This window comes from Pinus tabuliformis, chromosome J (assembly GCF_031772625.1).
Source record: "Pinus tabuliformis cultivar Carrire ecotype Pingquan chromosome J, CPIR1, whole genome shotgun sequence".
NCBI classification, from domain to species: Eukaryota; Viridiplantae; Streptophyta; class Pinopsida; order Pinales; family Pinaceae; genus Pinus; species Pinus tabuliformis.
The window spans coordinates 27,743,850-27,771,055 of NC_142295.1; the positions used below are offsets into that span (position 1 = coordinate 27,743,850).

Consider the following 27,206-nt stretch of genomic DNA (forward strand, 5'->3'; position numbering starts at 1 on the left):
TTGCTCTGCATGAAATATAATATAATATGAGACTCCTCCCTTCATGCAAATTTTAAATTCTACCTAGTTTTATTAACTTTCACATTAGAAGAGTCCAAATCAACCATTTTTGTCTTTACCTAATTTTAATGCTCACTGGGTACAAGGAATGCAGCAGTTACTGTTGACAGTGTATATTTTACTTGCTGAGGGTGTTATTTCTACAGGGCTACATATGGATTCGAGAATTTGACAAAAATACAGAGTATTTAAGAAGTAATGAAGAACACATCCACTGTAACAGGGATTGCCTCTTTAAACTTATTGCAATAATCCATGAAATTGAAAATCAGATAACATCACAGATTGCAGAATTCAAAGGGTTTTTGGTGGACTTAAAATATCAATTGGCAATTGAGAATGCTTAATGCAACCTTCTCCAGAATTTGACACTTTAAACTAAATAACGTTGACCAGTCAATAACCTCGAACCAAGGGCTTCTGCGAACTCGTAAGGAGCAGTTCTATAGAAGGATGCATCAATTTATAAGGAAATGGTACCCGTGAGTTCGGAAGCTAAACCAACAAGTACAGGTTTGGGGATGCTACCACCCACTATGCTTATTGCTTATTTAAATGTTTTTTCTTTTTTAGGACTATTTTTAAAAATAAAGGCACGTTTTATAGGATATATTGTATAAAGAAGCATTGGATAATTTTGCAGAAGGTTAAGACTAATTTGTGTTTTGGGCCTGTATCAGGGTCTATGGACTATGCAACTGAAATTTTGAAACTATATAAAACGATATCATGTGCAATCTCTGCTGTAGCTTTTGCCATAACAATTTAATAATCAGGATTCTGAACTTTGGATGAAACTAGATTCATGGTACAATATCCTCAGGTTTCTATATGTAGTTTATTCTGATAACACATGTGAATATGGCAATGCATTGCAATTTTATATAAAATACAAAACCCTAATATTTCTTTTGGTATATCGTTTGACATGCTTCCTAGTGGTTATAACTATAGGCTATGTTTTCTTTATGGCCTGATAATTTTTAAAATCTTCTAAATCTACATGCCAAAGGCCCTCTTCCCTTCCATGCCAGTATGTCTGGGAAATATCCGTTATGTCCTTCCTCAAAGTCTTATATTTTTGGGTGCAGTTTGCCAAGCCATGTTTAGAATGCAGTTCCACACATGCTTGTACTATATAATCTGAAGTATAAATTGTTCTCTGGGTAGCATTTTCTTTCTGCTGAACTGATTGTATGGACATTGGCATCCTTTGAGAAACTATCCTTATAATTAGCTTCAAACCACCATGAACAGTTACACTCTTCCTCTTTCAAGACATCATAATTTTGGTATCAGTTTCAATCATACTTGTAGCCTGTAGGTACTGATTGGATGGTTTAAATTCTTTGTATTTAGTACTTTTTTTTTAATTTAATTAAATTAAGTAACTGTTACTAGCTAAATATTAGCTATAAGGCATTTGTTATTTTGTGGTGGATTTTGATTTTATTAATATGGCATTTGAAATGAAAGTTTAGTGTCAATATTTTATTTTAAAACGGAATTTGAAACGAAGGTTGCAATTTCGCTCACTAATCGGGAGAAGCTTTGCGAAAGAATATTCTGTTTGTTCGAAGACATATAAAGTCACTTTCCATTATAGTTGATCCATGCCCACAAATCATTACAATTTTGGCTCGGAATCTCCTACAAATAATAAAAATTTAAGATTTTGGCACTATCTGAATGGCATGTGACAACACGGCCTTAGAAAGGGGTAAAACCGCAAGTCACAACTCGGCCTCGGAATGGGGTAAAACCACAAGTCACAACTCAACCTCGGCCTCGGGACATGGTAGTGTCATGAATTAAATTAAAGCCATCTATTTTACCATCTCATTCTTCTTGTCATCTCCCTTCAAGCAGAGTTATGACAGTCCATTCGGTGCGGAGTTAATACATGTCAGCAACATCGGAGCCACAAGTGCGGAGGTGGCATGTTTTGATATGGTTTGGTGCAGAGTGTAGCATTTTATATAATGATTTTTGGAAGGTCGGTGGTTCAAACCTCTGCCCGACCCTTCCACCTTCTACACGGTTATCATATGACATAAATATTGCATATTTTGATATGGTAAGTTTAATGCTGGATATGGTTGGATATATATCGTATGATATATTTACGATATAATATATCATATATGGCTTATAACATTACCACGTTAACATCATTCTTATTCCCGGTGGTTACTTACATATATTTGACACCTGAACCTTAATAAAATTATTTCCTCGGCCACGATAATCCAGGTTTGGTACGCGCGTCTACATAATAACACGCTGGCATATTTTACGGAGGTGATTGGCGTCTGGTTGTTTTATGATATTTCCCCGTGGCTCAACGCTTAGTTTGTTAACTGGATACTTGACACCGTACGCAGAACATTTATAAATTTTCGGTGGCCCGTATTGTTGTAGAAACATAACGCATCCACCTTCACTACTTTGCCTTATTGCTTGGAAAATGGTGTGAGTAATTGAAGCTAATGTGTGATCTTGCAATCTCACGGTGCAGCCAAACTCTCTAGCACCCAAGACTCTGTTATAATCCATAAATTGTGTGAGAAATTTCATTTTGGCTCTGATGATGATGGCAACAGGAAGAGATCTTACTGCTGGACTGTCAAGCAATAATTCTCAAAGGCATTCTCTATCTGGAAATATATGCCATAATTTGCCATTCAAAGATGAATTTTTAGACTGGAAATACTACAAAGGCCTCATGAAATCATTGCAGCAAACTGGTTGCGGTCATGTGCTTGATCTTTATTCTCAGGGCCTGGCTTCCCAAAAGGACTTCCTACAGCAAGATTTGGAATTTATCGAATTGCAGTATGAAGCAGCTTGGCGAGCAGGAAAGTGGGATTTCTATTGGATTTCTCCTGAATTTAATTATGTCCAATGTGGTGGCCAAAGCAGCAGCCAATGAATTACTTTCAATGAAAATTTACATAGTTCTACTGGTAACAGATTGACTATCTTCTAGCAGCAAAACTGCAATACGATGTGCTTCATATTTCACTTTAGTTTTATATGTTGAGCACTGGTGTGAAGAATATTTTGGATCTCTCACATTAGGTGATCTTGAATTTTTTTTTTTCATCATGAGCAGTTACCAGATCATATAGCAGTGTTGATGGCAGCGACCACAAATATTAATAAGCCTGATGGTATCTACAGAGTTCGCTCCTCTAAGTTACCTCCGATGTCTATAAGAAGGTGATGCTTACACGTTCGGATTGAAGCTAAAGAATCCAAGAAGATAAACTCTACAGTCAAGAAAGTATAAGTTCTGTTCAACTTGTGAACACCAAGCGGGATAGGGATGACAAAAAGGAAGATTGTCATCTAACCATATTGCACCCATGCTCAGAAGTTGCTGCTGATGGTTTTGAATCATTGGACAAGGATTTGAATTAGCTCACTGATGAGGGAAGGCCGTCAATGAATTAGTTATTCAAATTTTTAGCTAACTTGATTAATAATGCACTCTTCTTTTAGACAGAGTTCATTTTAAGGATTGTAAGGACTGTATATTTTCCGAGTGAACTCTGATTTTCCTTAATATATTGCCACAGACTTTTGGCTCTTTATTCTTTGTTTTTAGAGATTTTTAAATCAGGCACCCATATCTTTAAGACTTAACAGATTCGAGAGTTTGAACCTCGCTCTGATACCAAATGTAAGGATCTGAGTCATTTAACTAGAAATGTAAAGCTCTAAAACATAATATGTGTTTTCTCCAAATCTATTTGCAACTTAAATGACTTAACCAACATTCATATAACTAAATTACTCAGTTTGGTATGGAGTACCTACTTGTATTCTTGCGGTTGATGATGCCTCAAGTTGCTCCCGCTTCTGTTACCAAAAGACCGAAACCACCCAGCCAAACTGAGCATAACCTCGATACTCAGTCCAGTAAGCTTCTCAATTGAAGCAGATTGTTCCCCCATGCCCAGAAACCTCAGAACAAGCAAGGCTCCTTTCCACTGTGCTTCTTCCCAATGTCCTCAGATTCTTCGTTCTTCCTCCTTTCTCCCCTCTTTTGGTTTTTCCCGGTTTAGATCCCCTTAAAACTCTTTCTACCTCTATATGTAGCCTTCCTTGGTGGTGACCGCTCTCTCCACCAGCGATCCCACCACTTCCAATCACAGTGACACCTTTTCCCTCTATGTACGTGAGTCATATTCCTTTAAAGGTGTATTTATTTTATATTTAGGATTTTTTTGTTTGTTTAATTTAAATGCCTTAAGTTCATATTAAGTATTTTATTTTGATTTACTTTATCATTTTAATAATTTATTAATATTCTAGGATATATAATTATATAACCATATGTAAAAAATAACCTAATTTTTACCTCTGTTTCTTTATAACCCTTTTAACTTTATACTTTTTTTTTTAATTTATATCATTGGTATTTGCTCATTAATTATGATGCATTAAGCAATATGCGCGTTGATGGGTGAAGGTAACTTCTATTTGAAGGTGTGTCATGATATTCAACATTTATAGTTAATTTTAGAATATAAATACTAGTGCAGTGCATGCGGTACATGCATATGTAGCTATCATATGCATGCATCGTATGCATGCTAATATTCTTGCGCTCTCTATATTAAAGATGGGTCATTACATGACGCAAAGGGAAAAAGGGCTAACGCAGGGTGTTTAGAGGCCAACGCTGGCCTTGGAGGGGCTGGATCCGAGCCCGGGAGGCCTAAAACATGAAACCCCAACTTCAAAAAATTTCTATTCCTTCAGATCTTCAATTCTACTTGATTTCTTCAATGGCTAGCCCTGCAAAATGTTTTAGATACTACATCTTACCCTCAAGGGCCTAGATCTAGCTCTATTCCAACTTTCTACTCTTAATCTCACCTACACAAATAGATTTACAGATGCCCAAAACCCCAATATATACAAAAATCTAAAAACCCCAAAACCCCAATTAGCAAAAATAATATACAAAATTATTTTACAAATCTATTTACAAAATTTACAAATATACAATGGTTTTGAAATAAATGTTGAGAAATAATTTAAATGGAGTATTTTCTTTGATAAATGGCTAAAAACAATTCAGAAAATTAATGCACAGTATAGCCTTAGCGAAATTTAAATCAACAACATAAATATTTGGAATCCAAACAAAGTCGGTCCATGCCCACAGTTTGTCAACTTGGAGACCAAGGACTAGGGAACCTACAAACATTATATATTTTTCTCCAGAAAATTTGTTAGACAATATGGCAAATCAAATCATCTAGGATAAACCCAAAATCTATCAATAGAATGACTTTATCCGCATCTAATGAAAGACAAATTTTAGTATTAATCAACACAATATAGGAAATTTTGTACCCAGCACATACCACAAATTAACGAACACTAAACACCTTGAACTGCATGCCAAATTCTTTATTATGATTCAAATAAATGTTCCTAACGGGTCAATAGTGTTACATCATTGCTTCAACAACAATTTCTTAGTCATATCTTAGATATATTTGAGACACAGATGACTCTTTATATATATATAGATAAATCCTCTAAGTGGAAAAATAACGGCTAGTTGGCTTGATCCTCGTCAAAATAATCTTGGCCGTCGAAAAATACTTGATCATCTTTTAATCATAGCCATTGAATTTTTATTTTTTGAGGAATTTTCGAATTTCTCATTTAATTCCATTTTTATTAGTTCAAAATTAATTATTTTGAGCTAATTTTCTAAAAAATTTGATTTTGACTTAACCACCAAGGTCTAAGGGTCCAATTTTTATTGAAATATCCAATATTCCCTTGGTGGAGGACCTCCAAAAAGTAATTCTTTTGATACCCACGAATTTTTCCACTTGGACAATTTAATTTTTTTGGATATTTTAATTTTGACTCTAATTAATTAAATTCTTAGCTTAGTTTTTTAATTTAATTTTGCCAAGAAATTTAATTAATTGACACTTGAGGGGATTAAATATTTTTTCCACCCTCTAATATTTTAGCCATGGTGTCTAAGTATGAGGGACCATGCACTAAAATATTTTTTACATAAGATTTTTACAAATTCAACCCTCAAAGGGGGAATACCCGTTCAGCTTAGACTCTCAAATTACATACCCAATTCTGCGACACAATATGATCTAGTAGACCAAGTGATTTGTAATAAAATAATTTAGCCAATTAGCTTAAATTATTCGCGAATCACTTTTACATAAAACTCAACTAAAACACTAAGACTCACCTAAGACTTTAACGACAAATTCCACCCTAGCTTTGGCAAGAGGTTGGAGGAAAAATCTCTGCCGACCATCCATGTTTAAAAACATAGATGAGTTAGTGAGACGAAAAACCTCCTAGGATGAAATTATCACCAAAATAATAGGCTTACCTAGGTTGTTACATACATTCATGGTCTTACTAGCATCATTTACATTAAAAATTTGCAGAATGGGTTTACAATAACATAGCGCTGATGGCTGATGATCTCGATCCTTTGAAGAAAAATATGGTACATCTACTTCCTCAGAACTTTGACAAAATGAGTGCAACAATCATCATTATTGTACATGTGGCAAGGCCACTTTTCTATCTCTTTAATTATTTTACAGTTATGTAATAGTTGTGAAAATTTGTAATACGAAACTCTACTGCAGTAATTGATTTATTTTTCCAACACAATAAGTTATTTACAAAACCCTTCAGTAAACATCAAAGTAAATTCTATTGTGTTAGTTTTTGGTAGCATCGGAAGTGCTCTAACCTTGAAAATTGGTGGAGAGGCTAAGGAACATGAGTTCTAAAGAACCCATAAACCGTTTGGTAGAATTCCACCCAGATTGTATTTTATTAAAATAATTAATATTTTTAATGGAGTTCCTAAATCTAAACTTAGGGAAATTAAAATGTCAATGGGCATTAATCAAGATATGGGTGAGAATGATCTCGAAGGCAGATCAAGTCATGTTTTAATCTTAGCCGTTGATTAGAGACTTAATCTCAGTCGTTGAAGACTCAACATGAAAAGTATAAGATGGAGGCTCGGGGTTCATTTGGAAACACACTCGGAGAGAAGAAATTGATCTGGAGTTCGATTTTTGGGGCTAGGAAGCTGAGAAATTCAAACTAGGTGATCATTCTGCAGCAGAGGGGCAGTGAGAATCCAAGAGAAGGACTTTCCAGAGAATACAAGGCAGAGAGAGGACAAAAAGACTTCAAGAGGAGGGCTAACGTTGGCCTATGCAGTGTTGATGCAGAGGTAGCGCAGTAAGTGAGGGGAATTCGAAATTCTACAGAGAGAATTCGATTTGCAGTTGTCGGGAGCCAGGGTGTGAGACTGGAGGCAAGAAAGTCGAATTCTCAGCCATCAGAAGATCCAGAGCAGAGAGGCAGTATAATACCTAGCAGGGGTGACGCAGAAGCTGCCCAAGGTGACGCAGTTTGATGCAGAGGCTATCAGAGGGTGACGCAGATCCTCCCAGAGCTGAGGATTAGTCAATAATTCTCCGGTGATAGGGTGAGATCATTTCACCAGTCTTTTGTTGAGTATTTTCTCTGTAAAGGATTGTTAGATGAGCACCCTAGATTTGTATTAAGATATTTCTCCTGCATAATAATAAACCCTTAGAGTTGTTGCACTGGTTTTCTTGCATTGGGTTTTCCGGGGATTATTGTGTCAAAAGAAGAAGTACAAGGCCGGGCAGGGGAAGGCAAAGAGGCTCATTCTCGATGGAGTTCGAGATCATGTGGTCTCACACCTGCAGGACAAGGATACCTCCCGAGAGATGTGGGAAGCCTTGTCGTCTCTATATGAAGGCTCTTCTGAACAACGAAAGATGTATTTAGAGCAGAAGTTGCAGCAGACTTTGATGTAGAAAGGAGTATGGGCTAAGTTGCACGAAACGGGGAAACGGAAACGAGTTTCCGAAACGGGAAGCGATACGAAACGCGGCCTCCCCAAATTTTGGAAACGGTGAAACGCAAATATATATATATATATTAAAAATATTTAAAAATTATTAATATATATATGTGCAATCATAAAGCATTAATGATACATTTACATTATATGATTATAATTTATTACATTTAAACATTAAGATTAAATTTACATCACATTTACTCATGAGTCATGAATAATCACATAATGAAAATAAAAATATAGGAACTGGAAAATCCAAAATCAGCCTTTATTTATATTAGTATATGAGGCTGAGACTACCCCAAAATGCCAGAAAAGAGAAGAGAAATATGGTTGTAGCTGAGCCAAATCTGCTGCTACTGAAATCTCCTGCTGAAATCTCTTTCTCTTGCTGCTGAAATCTCTTTCTCCTGCTGCTGCAATCTACTTTGCTCACTGCTCAAAACACCCTAGCTGAAACAACTGCCAGTCTCCAAGAGAAACGACTTGCTGAATAGTGTGATGAGAGAATGAGACAAACTGCTCTTTTATAACAACAATGCAGAAAGGAAGTGCTTAAGAAACAGAGCAGCATGCAAGTGGACATTGTTGCTAGAGCACTTCTCTGGCTAAGAGGGAGTGTTAGTTTTTGGTAGCATCAGAAGTGGTCTAGCCTTGAAAATTGGTGGAGAGGCTAAGGCACATGAGTTCTAAAGAACCCAGAAACCGTTTGGTGAAATTCCACCCAGATTGTATTTTATTAAAATAATTAATATTTTTAATGGAGTTCATAAGTCTAAACTTAGGGAAATTAAAATATTAATGGGTATTAATCAAAATATGGGTGAGAATGATCTAGAAGGAAGATCAAGTCATGTTTTAATCTTAGTCATTGATTAGAGACTTAATCTCGGTCGTTGAAGACTCAACAGGAAAAATATAAGATGGAGGCTTGGGGTTCATTTGGAAACACACACGGTGAGAACAAATTGATCTGGAGTTCGATTTCTGGTGCTAGGAAGCTGAGAAATTCGAACTAGGTGATCATTCTGCAGCAGAGGGGCAATGAGAATCCGGGAGGAGGACTTTCCTTAGAATACAAGGCAGAGAGAGGACATAAAGACGTCGAGAGGGCTGACACTGTCCTAGGCAATGCTAACGTAGAGGCAGTGTAGTTAGTGAGGGGAATTCGATATTCTGGAGGATGAATTTGATTTGCAGTTGCCAAGAACCAAGTTGTGAGACTAGAGGCAAGAAAGTCGAATTCTCAGCCAGCAGAAGATTCAGAGCAGAGAGGCAGCGTAATACCCAACAGGGGAGACGCAAAAGCTGCCCAGGGTGATGCAGAGGCTTTTAGAGGGTGATGCAGAGCCTCCCAGAGCTGAGGATCGGTCACTATTTCTCCAGTGATAGGGTGAGATCATTTCACCAGTATTTTGTCCAGTATTTTCTCTGTAAAGGATTGCTAGATGAGCATCCTAGATTTGTATTCAGATATTTCTCCTGCATAATAATAAACCCTCAGAGCTGCTCCATTGGTTTTCCTGCATTGGGTTTTTCCGGGGACTATTGTGTCCAAAAATAAGTGTGTCCTATGTATCTTGTTCTTTGCTCTGTTTTTTGTTTCATGAGATCAAACATTTAATTAGTGTAGGCTGCAGAAGTAATTTGCTTCAGTATTCAGAAGAATAACTTGATAATGTATGTTAAAAAATCAAGTAGGTGAAGTAGATTCAGATTTGCTGCAGTAGGGGTTCCTTGAGGATTAGGAATTTTCACATACTGCAGTTGTCACATAATAGCATAGAGAAAAGAACAGTGAAATACAAGCACAAGAATCAATCACATCAACACAGTTATTTTTGGACAATAGTAAAACCCAATGCGGGAAAACCAATGTAGTAGATGAGGATTTATTTATTATTCTTCAACAACAATCTCTCTACAAGGAATGATTTGCAGAACATAGAGAAACCTCTGAGAAAACACCTGAGATAATTTTCCTCCACCCTTTGGAGAAATTCTGACACCCAAGAGACCCTCCAGCCTCCATTGCGTCATCTCTGCGAGAGGACTGCGTGCCTTGTTGCGTTGCCTCTCTGAGTTGTTCCTCTGCGTTGTCCCTCTGATGCACTGTGTCCCCTCCTCCTCAGTCTCCGACTGATGCTGATACCCTCCTCTTCCTTCACCCTACAACTCTCCCTCTGAAATCGAAATCTTACTCCTTGAAAATCGATTTCCCTCGGGTTACCGAGTATTTTCCCGGTGTGTCTCCAAATGACTCTCAAGTCTTCATTTATACTTTTCCTGTTGAGATATCAACGACCTTGATCTAATCTTTAATCAATGGCGAATATTAAATTAGACTTGATCCTCGTCTCTTAGAAGCTTTTCACCCATATTTTCATTAATACCCATTAATATTTTAATTTTCATAAGTTTAGACTTATGAACCCCATTAAAAATATTAATTATTTTAATAGAATACAATCCGTGTGGAATTTCACCAAACGATTTCTGGGTCTTTGAGATCTCATGTGTTCTAGCCCCTCCACAAAATTTCAGAGCTAGAGCACATCCGATGCTACCCAAAAAATCAACAATAGTTTAGTTTCTATAAGCAAGATGTTGAAGTTTCTAAGTCTACTCAGTTAGAAACCTTCCATGCCTAGGAAACCGGATTCGTCCTAAACCCCCTGCGCATCCCGAATCCGGCGAATCCGACACGATTCAGTCTGGATTCGTGTCCAAATCACAGGACACGTCGTGTCCGAGGGCGTGTCGCAATTTTCAGGGGCGTGTCGCGATTTTAGGACATGTGTCCGGTTTCCAGGACTCGCTAAGCTCAGCGCGGGTATGAAAAGGGCGTGTTTGCTCATTAATATTTTCATTTGGTAAGTGATTTGTGCTGTTGCAGCAAGGAGTAGAGCATTTTGGCAGCTTCATAATCAAGTCTAGGCCCTAGTATTGATATGCTATTCATGGTAATGTTAAATTCTTAAAGTAAAAGTGACATTCTCCTTAATCTTCATTTTCATCCTTTTACTTAAATTTTTAACATTACCATGAAATGACTCAGGATGTTTGAGAGTGGTTTCGGCCTCATTGGATTTCATATGGAGAAAGTAGAATTTTAGATTTCATTCAAAATCCAGCAGACTTATCAGTTTTTCAGGATTTTAGGATTGGGGGAATGCAATGTTTCCATTGAATTTTGTCATGTATTAGGGTATGGAACTCGTATTTAATCAAGAGCACCAAACCAAGAGCTTTTGAATATGTCGCTCCCGCTCCCGTTTTCACTCCCGCTCCCCGCTTTCGCTCCCGCTCCCAAGTAACATTGTTCCTGATGATATGGGTCTTGACACCATTGTTGAGTTGGCATTGGCCAACATGGATCTCAATGATCCAGTGCTAGAGCCTGTTAGATTTGATGACTTAGAGGGGTCAGCCTCCATACCAGCAGATGCAAAGGCGACTATGGATACAGGGGAGGAGGAGGATGTAGAGGAGAGCAGTGAGGACCATGATGATGGGGACAGTGATGCTGATTTTGATGCTGATTGATGCCTTGAGGCTTCTATACCTGTAGTTGTTTTATATTTTCTATTTCTATTTGCCATTGGCATTGCACCAACACTACCTATGTAACACATTTTGATTTGATGACTTAATGAGAAAACTACAATTGTCAGTGTGTTTATCTTACTATCTTGTAGTTGTAAGTTGTCTTTCAGTTATGAATTATGAATCATGATTTAAATATTTAATAGATTTATCATTTATGTGACCAGTACCACTGACATTTATTTGAATTTTGTATGTACTATGCATGCTAATAGCTATAGATGAAGATCTATGTTTGAAATCAATAAATTTGTATCATTAATTAAAATTTGTGTAAGAAATATGATAATATCTAATTTTTAATATATATATATATATTTAAATATTATATATATATATATATATATATATATATATATATATATTTAATAAAATAATATATAACGTGTCCTGTTCCGGGGGGTCAGCGTGTCCCGAATCCGACACCACGAATCCCGAATCCTACGTGTCCCGAATCCCCGTGTCAGGTGACTTAGCTCCATGCACTTTATTTGATTTATTTCTACCTACTTGTTATTTTACTTAACAAGTTATTTATAATGTAAACACTGAAAATAAACACTAGTGCATGCTCAACATATTACAGATCAGCAACTAAAAGAAACAAAAACAAACATGCCATATGACACCATTATTTTTTGACTAATGTCCCTGGAAAAACCCAATGTGGGAAAACCAGTGCAGTTATCTGAGGGTTTTCTTATCAAGCAATATCAGAGTACAATCTGGGTGCCGAAACTGGCCTACCCAACAAAGAATTTCCTTGACAATAATAACTCTCAGTTTTTGACAAATTTTCTGGCTGAAACCCCGAATAATCCTTCTGGCAACTACTCAGCACAAATCTGCTCTAGAAACCCCAGCGTCAGCCTCTCTCTAGACTGAGTCAGCCCCTCTTTGGACTGCGTCAGCCCCTCTGTCTCATGCTGGCCCTGCATCACCCCAGATGGGTCTGCGTCAGCCCTGGGATGCCCTGTGTTTGGCCCTCTGTGTCAGCTACGCTGGCCTGTTTGAGGCTCTGCACAGCTCCCCGCTGCCTCTGCATGAGTCCCTGGCTGGATCTACATCACTCTCCTTGGCTACTGCGCTACTCTCCTAGCACTATCTCTGCCTCTCTGTCTCTCTGTACTCAAATGCCCCTCAGCTGCATCTCTCGATCACTAATTCTATCTCTCTTAGCAAACCCCGCTCTAGAGAATAGAATGACTGATCACTCTGGTGTACTCTCCAAGTGACCCTCAAGCCTCTTATACTGTTCTTGTTGACATATCAACGGCTGAGATTAAGTCCCTAATCAACGGCTAAGATTAGATCTGGTTTGATCTGGCTTGATCCATGTCTTTTGGACCATTCTAACACAATTTCATATTAATACACATTAATGTTTTATTTGCCCTAAGTTTAGACTTAGGGACTCCATTAAAAATATTAATTATTTTAATATCTCCTGAACTGTTTAGAATCTACCCAAACCCTTTCTAGGTATTGGAGATCTCATGTGCCTCAACCTCTCCACCATATTTCGTGGCTATAGCACATCCGATGCTACCCCCAAATCACCACAAGACTTGGCCTAGCTTTTTCAATGTTAGATCTAGGGATCTCCTTAAAAATAATATATGTTTCTTTTTATTGTAAAGGAAATTAGAACCTGATCAATATAAAGAGAGGTACTTCCTCATTTGTAATCATGGTTGGATCATGGGTGCGCTCCTCTCCTTGAGATTGATGGAAGCTTTTTTTGGGAGCAAATTTTGTTGAGGGCTTTTCTGTGTGGAGTGAATGTTTTTTCTATATTTTTTGTTGATATTTGTTCCTGGGTATATTTCATTGTAACTATTCTTGGTGATGAAGAAAAGTACATTAGGGCTAACAATTATTGCCATTGAAGGCTATGTAGTTGCGTGGAAGGAGACAACTTGGGGAGGACCCTACTTGACTTCCTTTGCTTGCAGGTGGATTGATCCAAGCAACTAGACCATCTCTTAAGGGGAGCTCTGAATTATGCAGAGTCTCGAATACACCACTCAGGGGTTGAAGGCTAGAGACACCAGCAAGAGGGTTAATTCAATAGTGGGGGTGATTTCTGTCCAATACCAAACCCGATCCTTTGAATTTAACCAACGATATTGACTTAAGAGGATCTGATCTTGCTTTCATCTTGCCACTCAATTCCCCTTGATGCCATTGCCCTTGAAGGATATTGACACTAATCTTCAAGTTCCTCCATCACTTTTTCTTCTTCCTTTATAAAACCCGAAAATTCAGAAAATCTTTCACTAAGGCTACCTTGTGCTCTTCTTGACCAAGCCTTAGTGATCTTGGTAGGGGATCTCCCCTTGAAGTCAAAGGAGAGTCGGTCTAAAGAAGTGAAGGTAGGCTGATGAGGTGATAGTGGGTGACCTATCAAGGTTTCACTTGGATTGCACAACGTGGGTTAGAGCTTTCACCATTTCCAATGTACAGTTTTGAGCAACAACAAGAACATCTCTCATCTGCAGAAAAATCTCATATTAGGTCATCTTAGGACGAGGAACATGGGAGTGGGAGATCCAAGTGTTTTGCATGTATTGTCAATGAATGGTGTCCCTTATCTTCCTCTGATTTGGGAGGAATGTAGCTAGGGGTGTCCAAAGAATAACTAAAGGGAGCAAGAGACTTGATGGATATGCCAATGGACTAAAGCAACAAGGAGGCTTCAAAGAACCAAACTCAATGTCATCTTGAAGGGGTGGAGGCTACCTCCATAAAATAGGAGAGGGCTAGGTAAGGGTATCTATCATGAACTAACATTGAATCATCGTGCAAGCCCTATGAAGAAAGGAAATCAATATGGGAATTCTCTAAAGGTGCATGTGATGTGTGCCAAACTTAATGTGCATGATCACTCCTAGTACCATACGCTTACATCATATCATCTGTTGTAGCATGAGGATTGTACTCACTCATTGTGAGCTCAATCAACAGGTAATGATTAGGGCCCTAGATCTTGGCCCTATTGAGAATGGTTGGCTTGATGATTGTATAGAAAAGATGCATGTTATGCATGCTTAAGCATGGAAAGAGACCCAAACCCCTTTGCTAAGTTGAGGTTGGGCAACAGATCTCTAGCAGCACTCGGGGCCTATGTAATCAACTCCCAAATAGCTCTAAGCTGTGGTTATCTCAATCTCAAACACTCTGTAAATGAAATGAAAATCTGATATAGGATTTTTAGATGTAGTGAAACCCTTTAGGGAAGATGCTAAGAAGATGGCATCAGTTGCATACACAGAATAGCTATCAGAACCTGATCTAGTAAGGCAGCCATCTTCTACATGTGTGTGTACCTTGCAGTAGACCTCTAGTTCATCAACATAAAAACTAAACAAGTTTAGTAATATGGGGATCTCTGCTTAACCCCAATCTTGCCATTGATGATGTTAGAAAGCTCCTAAGAAGTGCAAAGCCTGCTAATAAAAGTCTTGCATTAGATGTGATGAGAGAATCAAGGATGCCAATATCATGAAGCCTCTGAAACAAGTAGTCCCTTGGAAGTATGGTACAAAGTCAAAACCTTTCCAAAAGTCCAAAAGTCAACAAATTACTTTAGAAGAGTACTGCCTAACCTCTTCATTGATAATACAGAGTGTGAAAATGCAATCGCTGGTCTCATAATACCTCCAGAAGTTGGGTTGTCCCTTAGTATTAACCCTATGCCCCTACAAATCTTCTGAAAGTCAGATGTTCAGAATCATTACATAAAACTTGGCAAAACGTGTGTCCAACCATAATAATCCTCTAGTTGTTCAGATTCAAGGCTGTTTTCTAATTTGAAAATGGGGTGGACGATGCTTTAAGACCCCAAAAAGAGATTTTTAATGTTTCTAGTGATTGGATTCAGAAATTTGAAAATTAACTCTTTGTAAATGCTATGTAGAAATTTGTGCACCCTATTCCACTGAAAGGCTTAATCTAATTTTGTTTTGCTTCACATTCAGGTTATCCATATGCATCTAGATTTTCAGGGCATGGTACCATGGGAAAATTAATTCTATCCACTATTATATTGTGCATTATACTGGTAGCCATAGCACTTCTTGTCTCTGCGGCTTGCTTTATACACTACAAGTACAGACTAAGAATCCAGTTTTCAAATGTCTCATTTGACAAAGATAATAGCACAAACAGTTTTACTAATCTAATAAGCCAGGGGTCATCTTTCACGGAGGAGTTTCATGCCCATGACAGCTCATGCCTCAGATCTATTACAGGTATGTGAGTTATCCTGCCTGGGCTGTTGTTCTTGTGCATTTTGTGAATCACAAACTTTTAATCCACCAACCAGAAGAAGCAAGTATTAGTTTCCAACCACAAAGCGTGGACAATTGATTTGGGCAAGAAGGGTGTTTATGCATGCTGTACTGATACAGGTAAGATACTGATGATATGTTGAATGGCCTTTTTGCAGGATGCATGGGAAGAAAATCTTTCAAATTCAACAGTAAAAGTGAAATGGTACCAGGCACAATTGTACAACAGTTCTCTTATTCACAACTAGCTGAGGCAACTGAGCAATTTTCAACGTTTAATCTCATTGGCATGGGAGGAAGCAGTAGTGTTTATCGAGGTCAACTTAGAAATGGAAGAACTGTTGCTGTCAAGAAACTTGTCTGTCGAAATGGACCTGATACAGATAGTGAGTTCCTAATTGAGGTCTGTGATCCAAAGAATTTTTCCTTGATGTCCCCATTTCGTACTTTTAATGCATCTGCAGAGTGGCTTGTGTATTATTATCATGGCAATGGATTTCTGATATTTTCTCCATCCCAGTGAAGATTTTCTGATATTTTCTCTATCCCATATTTCATGCTTTGCTCATATACATCTCCTTCATCATTGTGTGCTCCTCTGGTCACATTGAGATTTGGCACCTACTTTGTCAGATCTACATATGTTTCCTGTTACTGAATCTTGCAAATTTTCTATGATAATTTCGGCATCAAAATCCATTTGAAAACTTTATTTTTATCTATCACTTTATCCATATTCTTAAGTAGCCTGGAAGCATGTTTGAATGGTATAATATTTTTCTACTTCTTGTTTGAAGATTTTTTCAATAGTTTATTCGCCACAATTTAATCCATTTTTTTAAAAGCTATTGTTCCATTTTCAATAATTTTTTATTTTCAATTCATCAAGGGTCCATATTAGATGTCTAGGACTCTAGACTATTTATTAAATGAGAGACTGGCCAAGATCAGAGTGCAAGAGGTCTATGATGTTCCCCAAAAACATTTTTCAATATGCATGAAACATTGTGTGAGTTATAAAATACAATTCCATATGTAGGATGAGTCTTCTTTGTATGTATGTTTTTTCTTCCTTTATTTTGGAATCGGTAGAAAGAATGAGTTGTTCCTTTTATTTTGATACATTTTTTATCTTTTAGCTTTAAACAATGGCATGGATGAAATCCAGAATATGAATTAAAAACAATACCTAGCTGACTTGAAATTGGTCTATTAAATAAATGAATAGCCACACTTGGGGCAAATCTTTTATGGAAGATAATGTCAAAGTGTGTTACTTTTTCATGCAAAATACATTTGAAAAGAACTAAAAGTGATGATTGGTGTCTAAATCATTATTTCTATTCTTCCATCAAATAAAATCCAGCACAGCAAGATGTGAATATATTCGTTTGTAATGCTGCCAATTAAGTAATACATTGATAAATGGGTAGTGGACTAAACAATTATAATATTTATTATAGCTTTTTACTCATGCCCAACTGCATTAGTATAATGGACTGTGCATGCATCTTAGGTTTATCTCATAATAGGTCATTTATATTTTCATTGTTGTTAGTCTCTGCAACCTTATATGCTATTTTTTCTCCAGCAGTTGTATGCATTTTCTTGTCCTTGATTTTTTCATGTTTCCTGCTCTGAAACAGGCTTATTACTTCCGATGACTCACAAAGGAGACAACTTTGAACAATTCAAACAATAGTGAACTACAGAAACTCATTCACATGTTGCATAATGATCCATGATACATAGTTTCCTGTAGTTGTTCCCATCTTGTTTGCACCGGATTTCAATGTTGAACCATCTATTCATTGGTTTTCTTGTAGCTAAGGCTTGCACACAATGCATGGATTTCGTATAGTTCTTATCTGACAGTAGAATAAGTTTTGGAAGCCAAGCTCAACAAAGTGAGGGACAAATATTTTATAAAAGGCATGAAATTATAAGGGGTGATTATTGTATGTTGTATTGCAGGATATTGTCTTGACAACTTATCAAGTATCTATTCCCTTAACGAATGGTTGTCTTGACCATTATATAGGAGTCATTGTAACCAATCTATATTGAATGCTGATTTCCTGTGCATGACCTGTGTTCAAGCAGGGTGCATTTACTTTATTCTCATTAGCTTCCTTATGTAAATGCAGGTTGAGCTTTTATCCAGGCTTCATCATTTTCACCTGGTGCTACTCATTGGCTACTGCATAGAATACAATGGGCGGGAAGTTCAAAGACTACTAGTGTATGAATATATGCCTAATGGCAATCTTAGAAATCATTTGGATGGAACTTTGGGTAGGGAATCACTTCATTGGATAACCAGAGTTCGTATTGCACTTGGAGCAGCAAGGGGTCTGGAATATCTTCATGAAGCAGCCACTCCCCGGGTTTTGCATCGTGACTTTAAGTCAAGCAATATTCTCCTTGATAGCAAGTGGAGAGCTAAGGTGAAAATCCAGCATTTCAGTTTCGATCTTTTGAAATATCAACAACAGTTTGTGTTCATTGACATAAGGCTAGAATATGATGCTACTAACATTGGATTTATGTTCTATATGATATGGTAAGGTTATGTGTAACCATGCCCAGACCATCTATTTCAATAATTCGTTATTTTTATATATCATTTGTACAGTTTTTCCATTTATGTCCTAGAAGCAAGATTGAACTTTTAGCTTATCTTTCTGTTCTTCAGGCAGAATTGCTAATAAGCAGTTTATACCACAATAAACAAGGAAAACCTGAATATGGTTTATGTGGAGCAATATCCATACTCTGTTGTCTGGCATAGTCTTGATTGTTCATTCCATGAAATACAGTAGTAGATTGTATAGTTCATTGTATATTTCTTTCATTTTATTACTCTGCCATGCGGGTCAGTGTACCTCCCCTTGGCCTTTTGGTTAAATAAGATGAGAATAAATATGCATGCTTTCTGCCTTAGTTTTTCAGTTGAAAAATTAACTTGTTTGAAACAGTTCCCATGGTTGATGGAAGATATGATGAGTTAACGTTTTATGTGACAATGTAAAATGTTGATTGATTCTGTACAGGTAGCTGATTTTGGCACTGCAAAGACAATCACAAGTGTTGATCTTAATGGTCAACCAAGTTCACCAGCAAAATTACTGGGTACATTTGGATATTTTGCTCCTGAATATGCAATGATGGGAAGGGCTTCTTTGAAATCTGATGTTTTCAGCTTTGGAGTAGTTCTTTTGGAACTAATTAGTGGAAGACGTCCAATAGACATGTCTTTGCCTCAGGGACAACAAAGCCTTGTTATTTGGGTAAGATATTCCTCAGAATTGTCAATGTTGCAAATTGTACTGAATTTTTTTCTTGTTTTTTTACAATATTTTATCTTTTGTTAGTTGAACTCTTCAGCTTGGTTCTTGATAAGATTTCTCCTAATATTGGCATGAATTTCTGAAACACCACTTTCAAATTATAGGCAATGGGGAAGCAATAAATTTATATATGTATGCATGTATGTCATACTCAATTATAAATGCCATGCATAGAAACAATGTATACATTTAATGTTTACAGATAAGGATACAATTGTTCATTGATTCATCATAGATTCACAATACTCATGAGTCATTGCACAACCAAAATTTGTCATTGTTTATTAGATCTAGGTGATACAAAGGAAAATGATTACACTTAAACAGAACCAAATTGGCCTTTATAAAACAGGCAATACAAATATTTTTCTAATGAAAAATACATGTGTTACATGATAATGCATGCCCTACATGCTTCCCACATTTTAAGGATGGGGAAAGTCAGTGGTCAATATTTCCCCACATCCCCCTTTTGGGGAAATTCATGGAGATGTGGGTGTAATGGGGAGACTTTTTCCTTCTATGGAGGACTTCCGGGCATACCTCATCCAAATGGGGGATATCAAAACATATCTCGCAATTGTTTCCGAATGGCTTCAGAAAAAGTATACACACACACATATTCTAACGCTAATGTGAATATTTATATTTATGCTTTCATTCTTTATGTTTGTGACTTGTCATTTCTTTTCAAATATTTATAATTTTATTTTTATTCTCTTAGGATTTTGGATGGAACTCCCTCTAGTGGGAACCCCTAGAATTACACTATGACACTTCCTAAAATTTACGATGTGTCTCCACATATTCCTAGGACATGTTTCCTATTGCCACATCCTCTATCCTTAATCCTCATTTGTAAATCATCTTTTGATCGTCAAGCTAAGCCTATCTAATGCAAGTGTTTAAGGCTTAAGCCTATGAGCACCCATATCTAATGTTGGCTCACCCTTGTTCTTTGGCTGATTTTTTCTCACTTGTGCACTTGACCTTTCTCCTTCTAGTGCATTAATGGACAGCTCTCTCACACTCAAGGTTGCACAAGTGGGAGTGTTTTTGAGAAGCAAACCACATATATATATATATATATATATATATATTAAAAAAACATCTAGAATGCCAAATTAATTTCCAAATATATGAAAATATGCATTTTTGTACATAAATCAAGATAAATGTTGGACACCTAATCCTCTGGGATTGGGTGAAATTATGTATTATGTAAATAGAATAGGTAGAATAGGAAAAGACCTTGGAATGTGAATCCCAAGGATCACCATTTTGAGTGTATATATTGACGTTTATGTTAATGGAAATAATCAATTCGGAGTTACCATTCTAGCCTAACATGGTATCAATCGCAGGTCCCAATTTGAATATTTTTTCCTCTTCTTGTAACTCCTTTGTCATCTTCGTCTGGTGCTGGAAAGTCAATGGGAAGCTGGGAATAATAGTGTTTCCCCTTGTCAGTCTGTTAATCGTTTCCCTTTGCCAATCTACCAGTCGAACATTTGCGCCTAACCTGCACATTCAAACATTACACTCTCTCACAATGTCTCATTTTTGTGGTACAGTCTGTCATATGCTCTATTGAAATGTTGTCATCCTCACTCATAAGCGCTTTAATGACACAGAATGTGATAACATTAATTGCCCAAACAGATTCCTAGCTCTAGTTATTTGAATTGTAGTTTTCTATTTTTCAGTCTCTTGCATCTGCTAATACAAAAGTCATTTCCATGCCTTTCATTTTGTGTCAAACCAAAATTACTCAACAAAAAAATTAATGTTTTTTGTTTTGTGTTCTCTGATAATTTCACAACCACGAATTAGGACCTCATCATAATAGTATTCCTCGGTCGACGACCTCATAGTCAAGGACATTAGGCATAATGGCATGAATCTCAACTTATTGTCAATGTTGTCTCTCAATGGAGCCAAGAACGTGGTGAAGATTCAAGGTGTCTCTGAGATCAGTAGCAAAAAGAGAAAATGAAGCAATCCCGAGCCATAGTGGGAAACATCTCTCTCGTAGAGGAAACTCCATGATTTGATTGGTTTCAGTCGAGTTCTTCCAGAATCAAGTCACAAGAAGGATTACACTTGGTACTGAAGTTTTGATGACAAGCACCAACTTGCACATGGCTTTGCAGAACTGCAGAAGTATGCAGGTGAAATGCTTCAGGAGGAGGCACCCACTAGTTCTGAATGTGAGATTGCCAATTAATTTATTTATGTCCAAATTCTATGAAAGTAAATGTAAATGTGGATGCAATTTATACATATTTGAAGAAATAAGGATTATTATTCCAACAATTTTTTTCCATTATTTTCTTTAGCCTCAGTTCAAACTCTGTTGAAAATGCATTCTCTTATCTCCATTGTTAGAGTTCTGCTGACTAGAAAAGAAAACTACCATGAATGCTCAAGAAAGATCAGGCACATGCTTATCTTTAATGACCTACGGAAAGGTGTGTGTGAAGGAGAAGGTGATAATCAACCTGTCAAGCCCACGTCAGATAAAGAGCTCATCGTATGGGAGAACAAGAACAGAAAAGCCTATGCCCTGATTACTGCTTCTGTAAATGAAGAGGTTGTTGAAAATGTAGCTAGTTTCAGTCTTCATAATTGTTGTACTCATTTCAATATGTATCCTATGTAAAAAACAAGAGAAGAAAAGAAAAAGTTATTATTATTAAAGCATGGGTTTCATGCTCTTTATTGATGGTCTTCTAGGTAAAAGCATGTTCTTCATGCTTCTAGGGTTTGTTAGGTCTTAGGATTTATTGTCATGAGTCAAAGGAGTCAACATCATGTTTATAAGACCCTTCTGGGCAAAATGTAATTGGAAAAATAATTTATTTTCAGTCTAGAAAGTCTTGGAAACAACAAAAGTACAAGTAGTCCCTGACAGCTTCGAGTCAACCTAAAGGAGGGAATTTGACCTCTTGGAAAGGCTATATAAAGGAGCAGTTTGACCTCATTTAGCACTCACTCACCAAGAAGTTCGATCTCTCAAGAAAGAATTCGTTCTATAGATGGAAGTTGGAAAAGAGAATAGCGAAGGTCTAGAAGGCAAGAGGAATTAAAGAAGTGTTGATTTGTGGTAGTATTAGATATGCCCTTGCCACGAAATTTGGTGGAGAGGTTGGGGCACATGAGATCTCCAATACCCAGAAAGGGTTTGGGCAGATTCTAAATATTTTAGGAGATATTAAAATAATTAATATTTTTAATGGAGTCCCTAAGTCTAAACTTAGGGAAATTAAAATATTAATGTGGATTAATATAAAACTGTGTTAGAATGGTCCAAAAGACATGGATCAAGCCAGATCTAATCTTAGCAATCAATAAGGGACTTAATCTTGGTCGTTGATATGTCAACGAAAAAAGTATAAGAGGAGGCTTGAGGGTCACTTGGAGGGTACGTCAGATGATCAATCATTCTATTCTCAAGAGCGGGGTTTGCTAAGAGAGATAGAATGAGTGATTGGAGTTGCGGTTGAGGGGCAGTGAGTACAGAGAGACAGAGAGGCAGAGATAGTGCCGGGAGATAAGCGCAACTGCCAAAAAGAGTGCTTAGTAGCAGTCAGGGCTCACGCAGGGCCACGCAGAGGCATCCAGGAGCTGTGCAGTGCTTCAAAGAGGCCAGTGTAGCTAACGCAGAGGAACAGAAAGCTGACGCAGGGCTGCTTGAGGCTAACGCAGGCCTATTAAGGGTGACACAGGGACAGCGTTGGGCAGAGAGAGGCTGACGCAGTCTAGAGAGGTTGATGTTGGGGTTTATGGGGCAAATTGGAGCTGAGGAGTTGTTGGAGGGTTTATCCAAGGTTTCAACCGGGACATCTGTCTCAAACTGAGAGGAACTACTGCCAAGGGAATTCTCTATTGGGTAAGTTGGATTTGGCACCCAGATTGTACTCTGAAATTGCTTAATAAGAAAACCCTCAAATAGTTGCACTGGTTTCCCCGCATTGGGTTTTTGCGGGGCTATTGGTCCAAAAATAACAATGTTATTTTGTGTGCTTGTATCTGTTTCTTTCCACTAGTGTTTATTTTCAATATTTACATTGTAAATAACTTGTTAAGTAACAGAATGAGTAGGTAAGAATAAATCAGTAAAGTGCATGGAGGGTTTCTAACTGGTAGACTTAGAAACTTCAACATGGTATCGGAGCATGGTTGCAGATCATAGGAGAACTGAGGACATCAACAGAGCGGAGCAATAGCAGCAGAAAACAGTTGTCCTGAGTGACAGAAGTTGTTCCTAGCAGAGCAGTAACAAGGGAAGGGTGACACAGTGCTTGTGTCATCAAGGGTGAGCCAGGAAGAGGTAGCGCAGAGGCCAAGGGAGGCAAAGGGAGGCTCACACAAAGGGCTAGAGGGCTGTGACGCAGTTGGCTGAGGAGGTCAAGTTGCTGGTGCCGAGATTGCACAAAGCCTAGGAGCTCTCACCTTCAAGTTGCAGGGGTTTAGGAGGTTGTGGGAAAGTAGCAAAGTGGAGCTGGTGGGGTACTATAGTCAAAACAGTACCTGACAAGGCAAGGCCAAGGAGGAGGGACTTGCTACCAAGGGTTTCTAGCCGAGAAATCTTGATCAGTGGTGTGGTTGCAGAGATGATCAGAGTAGGGGGCATCTCGACATCGGCAGAAGGATTTACAAGAGGGAAATCAAGACTCAGAGCGAGTCACATCGAGAACTTCCAAGAGGGAAGTAGAAGAGCAGCATGGCACTACACGGAGTAAGAGACCAGGACAGACTGGATGGAGCCTCAAACTTCGCAGTCTGGAAAGCCATAATCTTATCCGTACTTGACAGAAATCGTGTCAAGCACTTCGCCTTGAGGACGATAGCTATCCCAATTGACCCAGCTGATAACGACAATTATGAGGAGGCAATGGCGAAGGCCAAGAGCGTCATCCTTGACGGGGTGAAGGACCATGTAGTACCACACATATCTGAGAAGGAAACGACATATGAGATGTGGGAGGCCCTAAAGAAATTGTACCAACATACTTCTGTGCAGAGAAGAATGTTACTAGAAAATGAGATGAGGTCATATCACATGAAAAGGGAGAACCGATCGACACCTTCCTTGGTGGACTGAATGAGATCCGAGATCAGTTGACTTCCATAGGGGTCACACTGGATCAGGAATTGACGGTGAGAACAGCCCTAAATGCAGTCTCAGAAGACTGGGAGGTATTTGTCCAGAGTATGCTAGGCAAAGGGACCCTTCCACCTTGGGAGGAGATGTGGGTAGCTCTTCGCCAAGAAAAGATCAGACGACAAACAAAGGCGGGAAGCCGCAGTAAGGGGATCAGAGTCAAAAAGGAGGAAGATGTTGCCCTAGCATCTGAGGGAAAGCAAGAAAAATGGAAGAAGAAGGATCTCTCCAAGATCAAGTGCTTCCACTATGGGGAGTTGGGTCATTATGCAACCCAGTGTCCAAGGAAGAAGAGTAAGGTAGAGTCTTCTGAGACTAAGGCAGCGCCAGCAAGGGAAGAGAAGGAAGTGGAGACAGACGATGACTATGCCATGAGCGCACATGCACTACTTGAGCGGAAGTGGGGAGACATCGAGCTGTAGTCAAGAAGACTACGGGCGATGAGGGGCTGGATCCTTGAGGTACTCAGCCTCTTGGATTAGACCTTCCTATGGGAGCCCCGAAGAGGAGTAGCGGGACTGGCTAACGTGGGTAGAGATGGATGCAGATGGAGCAGCGAAGATAGCTACAGCGTAGGAGTCCCGAGACAAAGCGAGGCTAGCAGGTTGCAGTAGTGCGAGAGGCACGGGAGTGTTGCACCAGTGCAGGATAGCACAAAGAGGTGTGCAACGAGCAGGGAGTTGTTGCAGCAGCGCAGAGGTCAAAGAGGGAGCACTCGTCAGCGACAGATGGAGCTTCAGCATCAACGGGTGTCTCTAGCCCAACAAAGAGCATATAGTTGGGAGATCAGTTACTTACTTCTCAGTAACTGAGTTGTAGTGCAGCAGTGGGCAGCACGATGCAGCATGATGAGAGGAGATGCAGTGCAAATGCAGCAGTGGCAGTGGTAGAGCCATGGGCAACAACACGGATGTAGAGGGAGTTGTTGTACAGATGCAATAATGGCAGTGGCAAAACCATGGGAAACAGTTAGGATACAGCAATGCAAAGGATGGTGGGCAGTAGGCCTGACATCAGCACAGGGACCAATGAGGAATGATCAAAGTAATACTCAGTGAGGAGTATTGCTAGAGCACAATCCTCGCTAAGAGGGAGTGTTGATTTGTGGTAGCATCGGATATGCTCTAGCCACGAAATTTGGTGCAGAGGTTGGGGCACATGAGATCTCCAATACCCAAAAAGGATATGGACAGATTCTAAACAGTTTAGTAGATATTAAAATAATTAATATTTTTAATGGAGTCCCTAAGTCTAAACTTAGGAAAATTAAAATATTAATGTGGATTAATATAAAATTGTGCTAGAATGGTCCAAAAGACATGGATCAAGCCAGATCTAATCTTAGCCTTCGATTAGGGACTTAATCTCAACCCATGATATGTCAATGAGAAAAGTATAAGAGGAGGCTTGAGGGTCACTTGGAGGGTACACCAGATGATCAATCATTCTATTCTCTAAAGCGGGGTTTGCTAAGAGAGATAGAATCAGTGATCAGAGTTGCAGCTAAGGGGCAGTGACTATAGAGAGATAGAGAGGCAAAGATAGTGCCGGGAGATCAGTGCAGGAGCCAGAGAGAGTGATGCAGTAGCAGCCAGGGCTCACACAGGGCCACGCAGAGGCAGCCAGGAGCTATGCAGTGCTTCAGAGAGGCCAGCATAGTTGACACAGGGCCTCCTGAGGCTAACGCAGGCCTATTAAGTGTGATGCAAGGCCAGTGTTGGGCACAAAGAGGCTGATGTTGGGGTTTCTGGGGCAGATTGGAGCTGAGGAGCTGCCGAAGGGTTTATCCGGGGTTTCAGCCGGGACATCTGTCTCACACTGAGAGATACTACTGCCAAGGGCATTCTCTATTGGGTAAGTCAGATTTGGCACCCAGATTGTACTCTGAAATTGCTTAATAAGAAAACCCTCAGATAGCTGCACCGATTTTCCTGCATTGGGTTTTTCCGAGGACATTGGTCCAAAAATAACGGTGTTATTTTGTGTGCTTGTATCTGTTTCCTTCAGTTGATGATCTGTAATATGTTGAGCATGCACTAGTGTTTATTTTCAGTATTTACATTGTAAATAACTTGTTAAGTAACGGAACAAGTAGGTAGAAATAAATCAGTAAAGTGCATGGAGGGTTTCTAACTGGTAGATTTAGAAACTTCAACATGGTATCAGAGCGTGGTTGCAGATCACAGGAGAACTGAGGACATCAGCCGAGCGGAGCAATAGCAGCAGAAAACAACTGTCCCGAGTGACAAAAGTTGTTCCTAGTAGAGCAATAACAAGGGAAGGGTGATGCAGTGCCTGCGTCATCAAAGGTGAGCCAGGAAGAGGCAGCGCAGAGGCCAAGGGAGGCAAAGGGAGGCTCACGCAGAGGGCTAGAGGGCTGTGATGCAGTTCGCTGAGGAGGTCGAGTTGCTGGTGTCAGGATTGCGCAGAGCCTGGGAGCTCTCACCTTCAAGTCGCCGGGGTTGAGGAGGCTGTGGGAAAGTTGCAGAGTGGAGTTGGTGGGGTACTGTAGTCAAAACAGTACCTGACAAGGCAAGGCCAAGGAGGAGGGAGTTGCTACCGAGGGTTTCTAGCCGAGAAATCCGGATCAGTGGTGTGGTTGCAGAGACGATCAAAGTAAGGGGCATCTCGACATCGGCAGAAGGATTTCCAAGAGGGAAATCGAGACTCAGAGGGAGCCACATCGAGAACTTCCAAGAGGGAAGTAGAAGAGCAGCATGGCACTACACAGAGTAAGAGACCAGGACAGACTGGACAGAGCTTCAAACTTTGTAGTCTGGAAGGCCATAATCTTATCTGTACTTGAT

The 27,206-nt window shown here is 38.9% G+C and overlaps 1 protein-coding gene across 8 annotated transcripts in view; it reads left to right on the forward strand.

Moving 5' to 3' along the window:
• LOC149225260 (receptor-like serine/threonine-protein kinase ALE2) overlaps positions 1-27,206 on the forward strand; it is a 390,048-nt gene that overhangs the window by 263,140 nt on the left and 99,702 nt on the right. For all 8 annotated transcript variants that reach the window (XM_089377022.1, XM_089377021.1, XM_089377023.1 and 5 more), the window contains 4 exons: positions 15,571-15,843; positions 16,041-16,285; positions 18,030-18,329; positions 18,936-19,172. In XM_089377022.1, the coding sequence (XP_089233148.1) occupies positions 15,571-15,843; positions 16,041-16,285; positions 18,030-18,329; positions 18,936-19,172 (1,055 nt within the window). The remainder of the gene's footprint in view (positions 1-15,570; positions 15,844-16,040; positions 16,286-18,029; positions 18,330-18,935; positions 19,173-27,206) is intronic.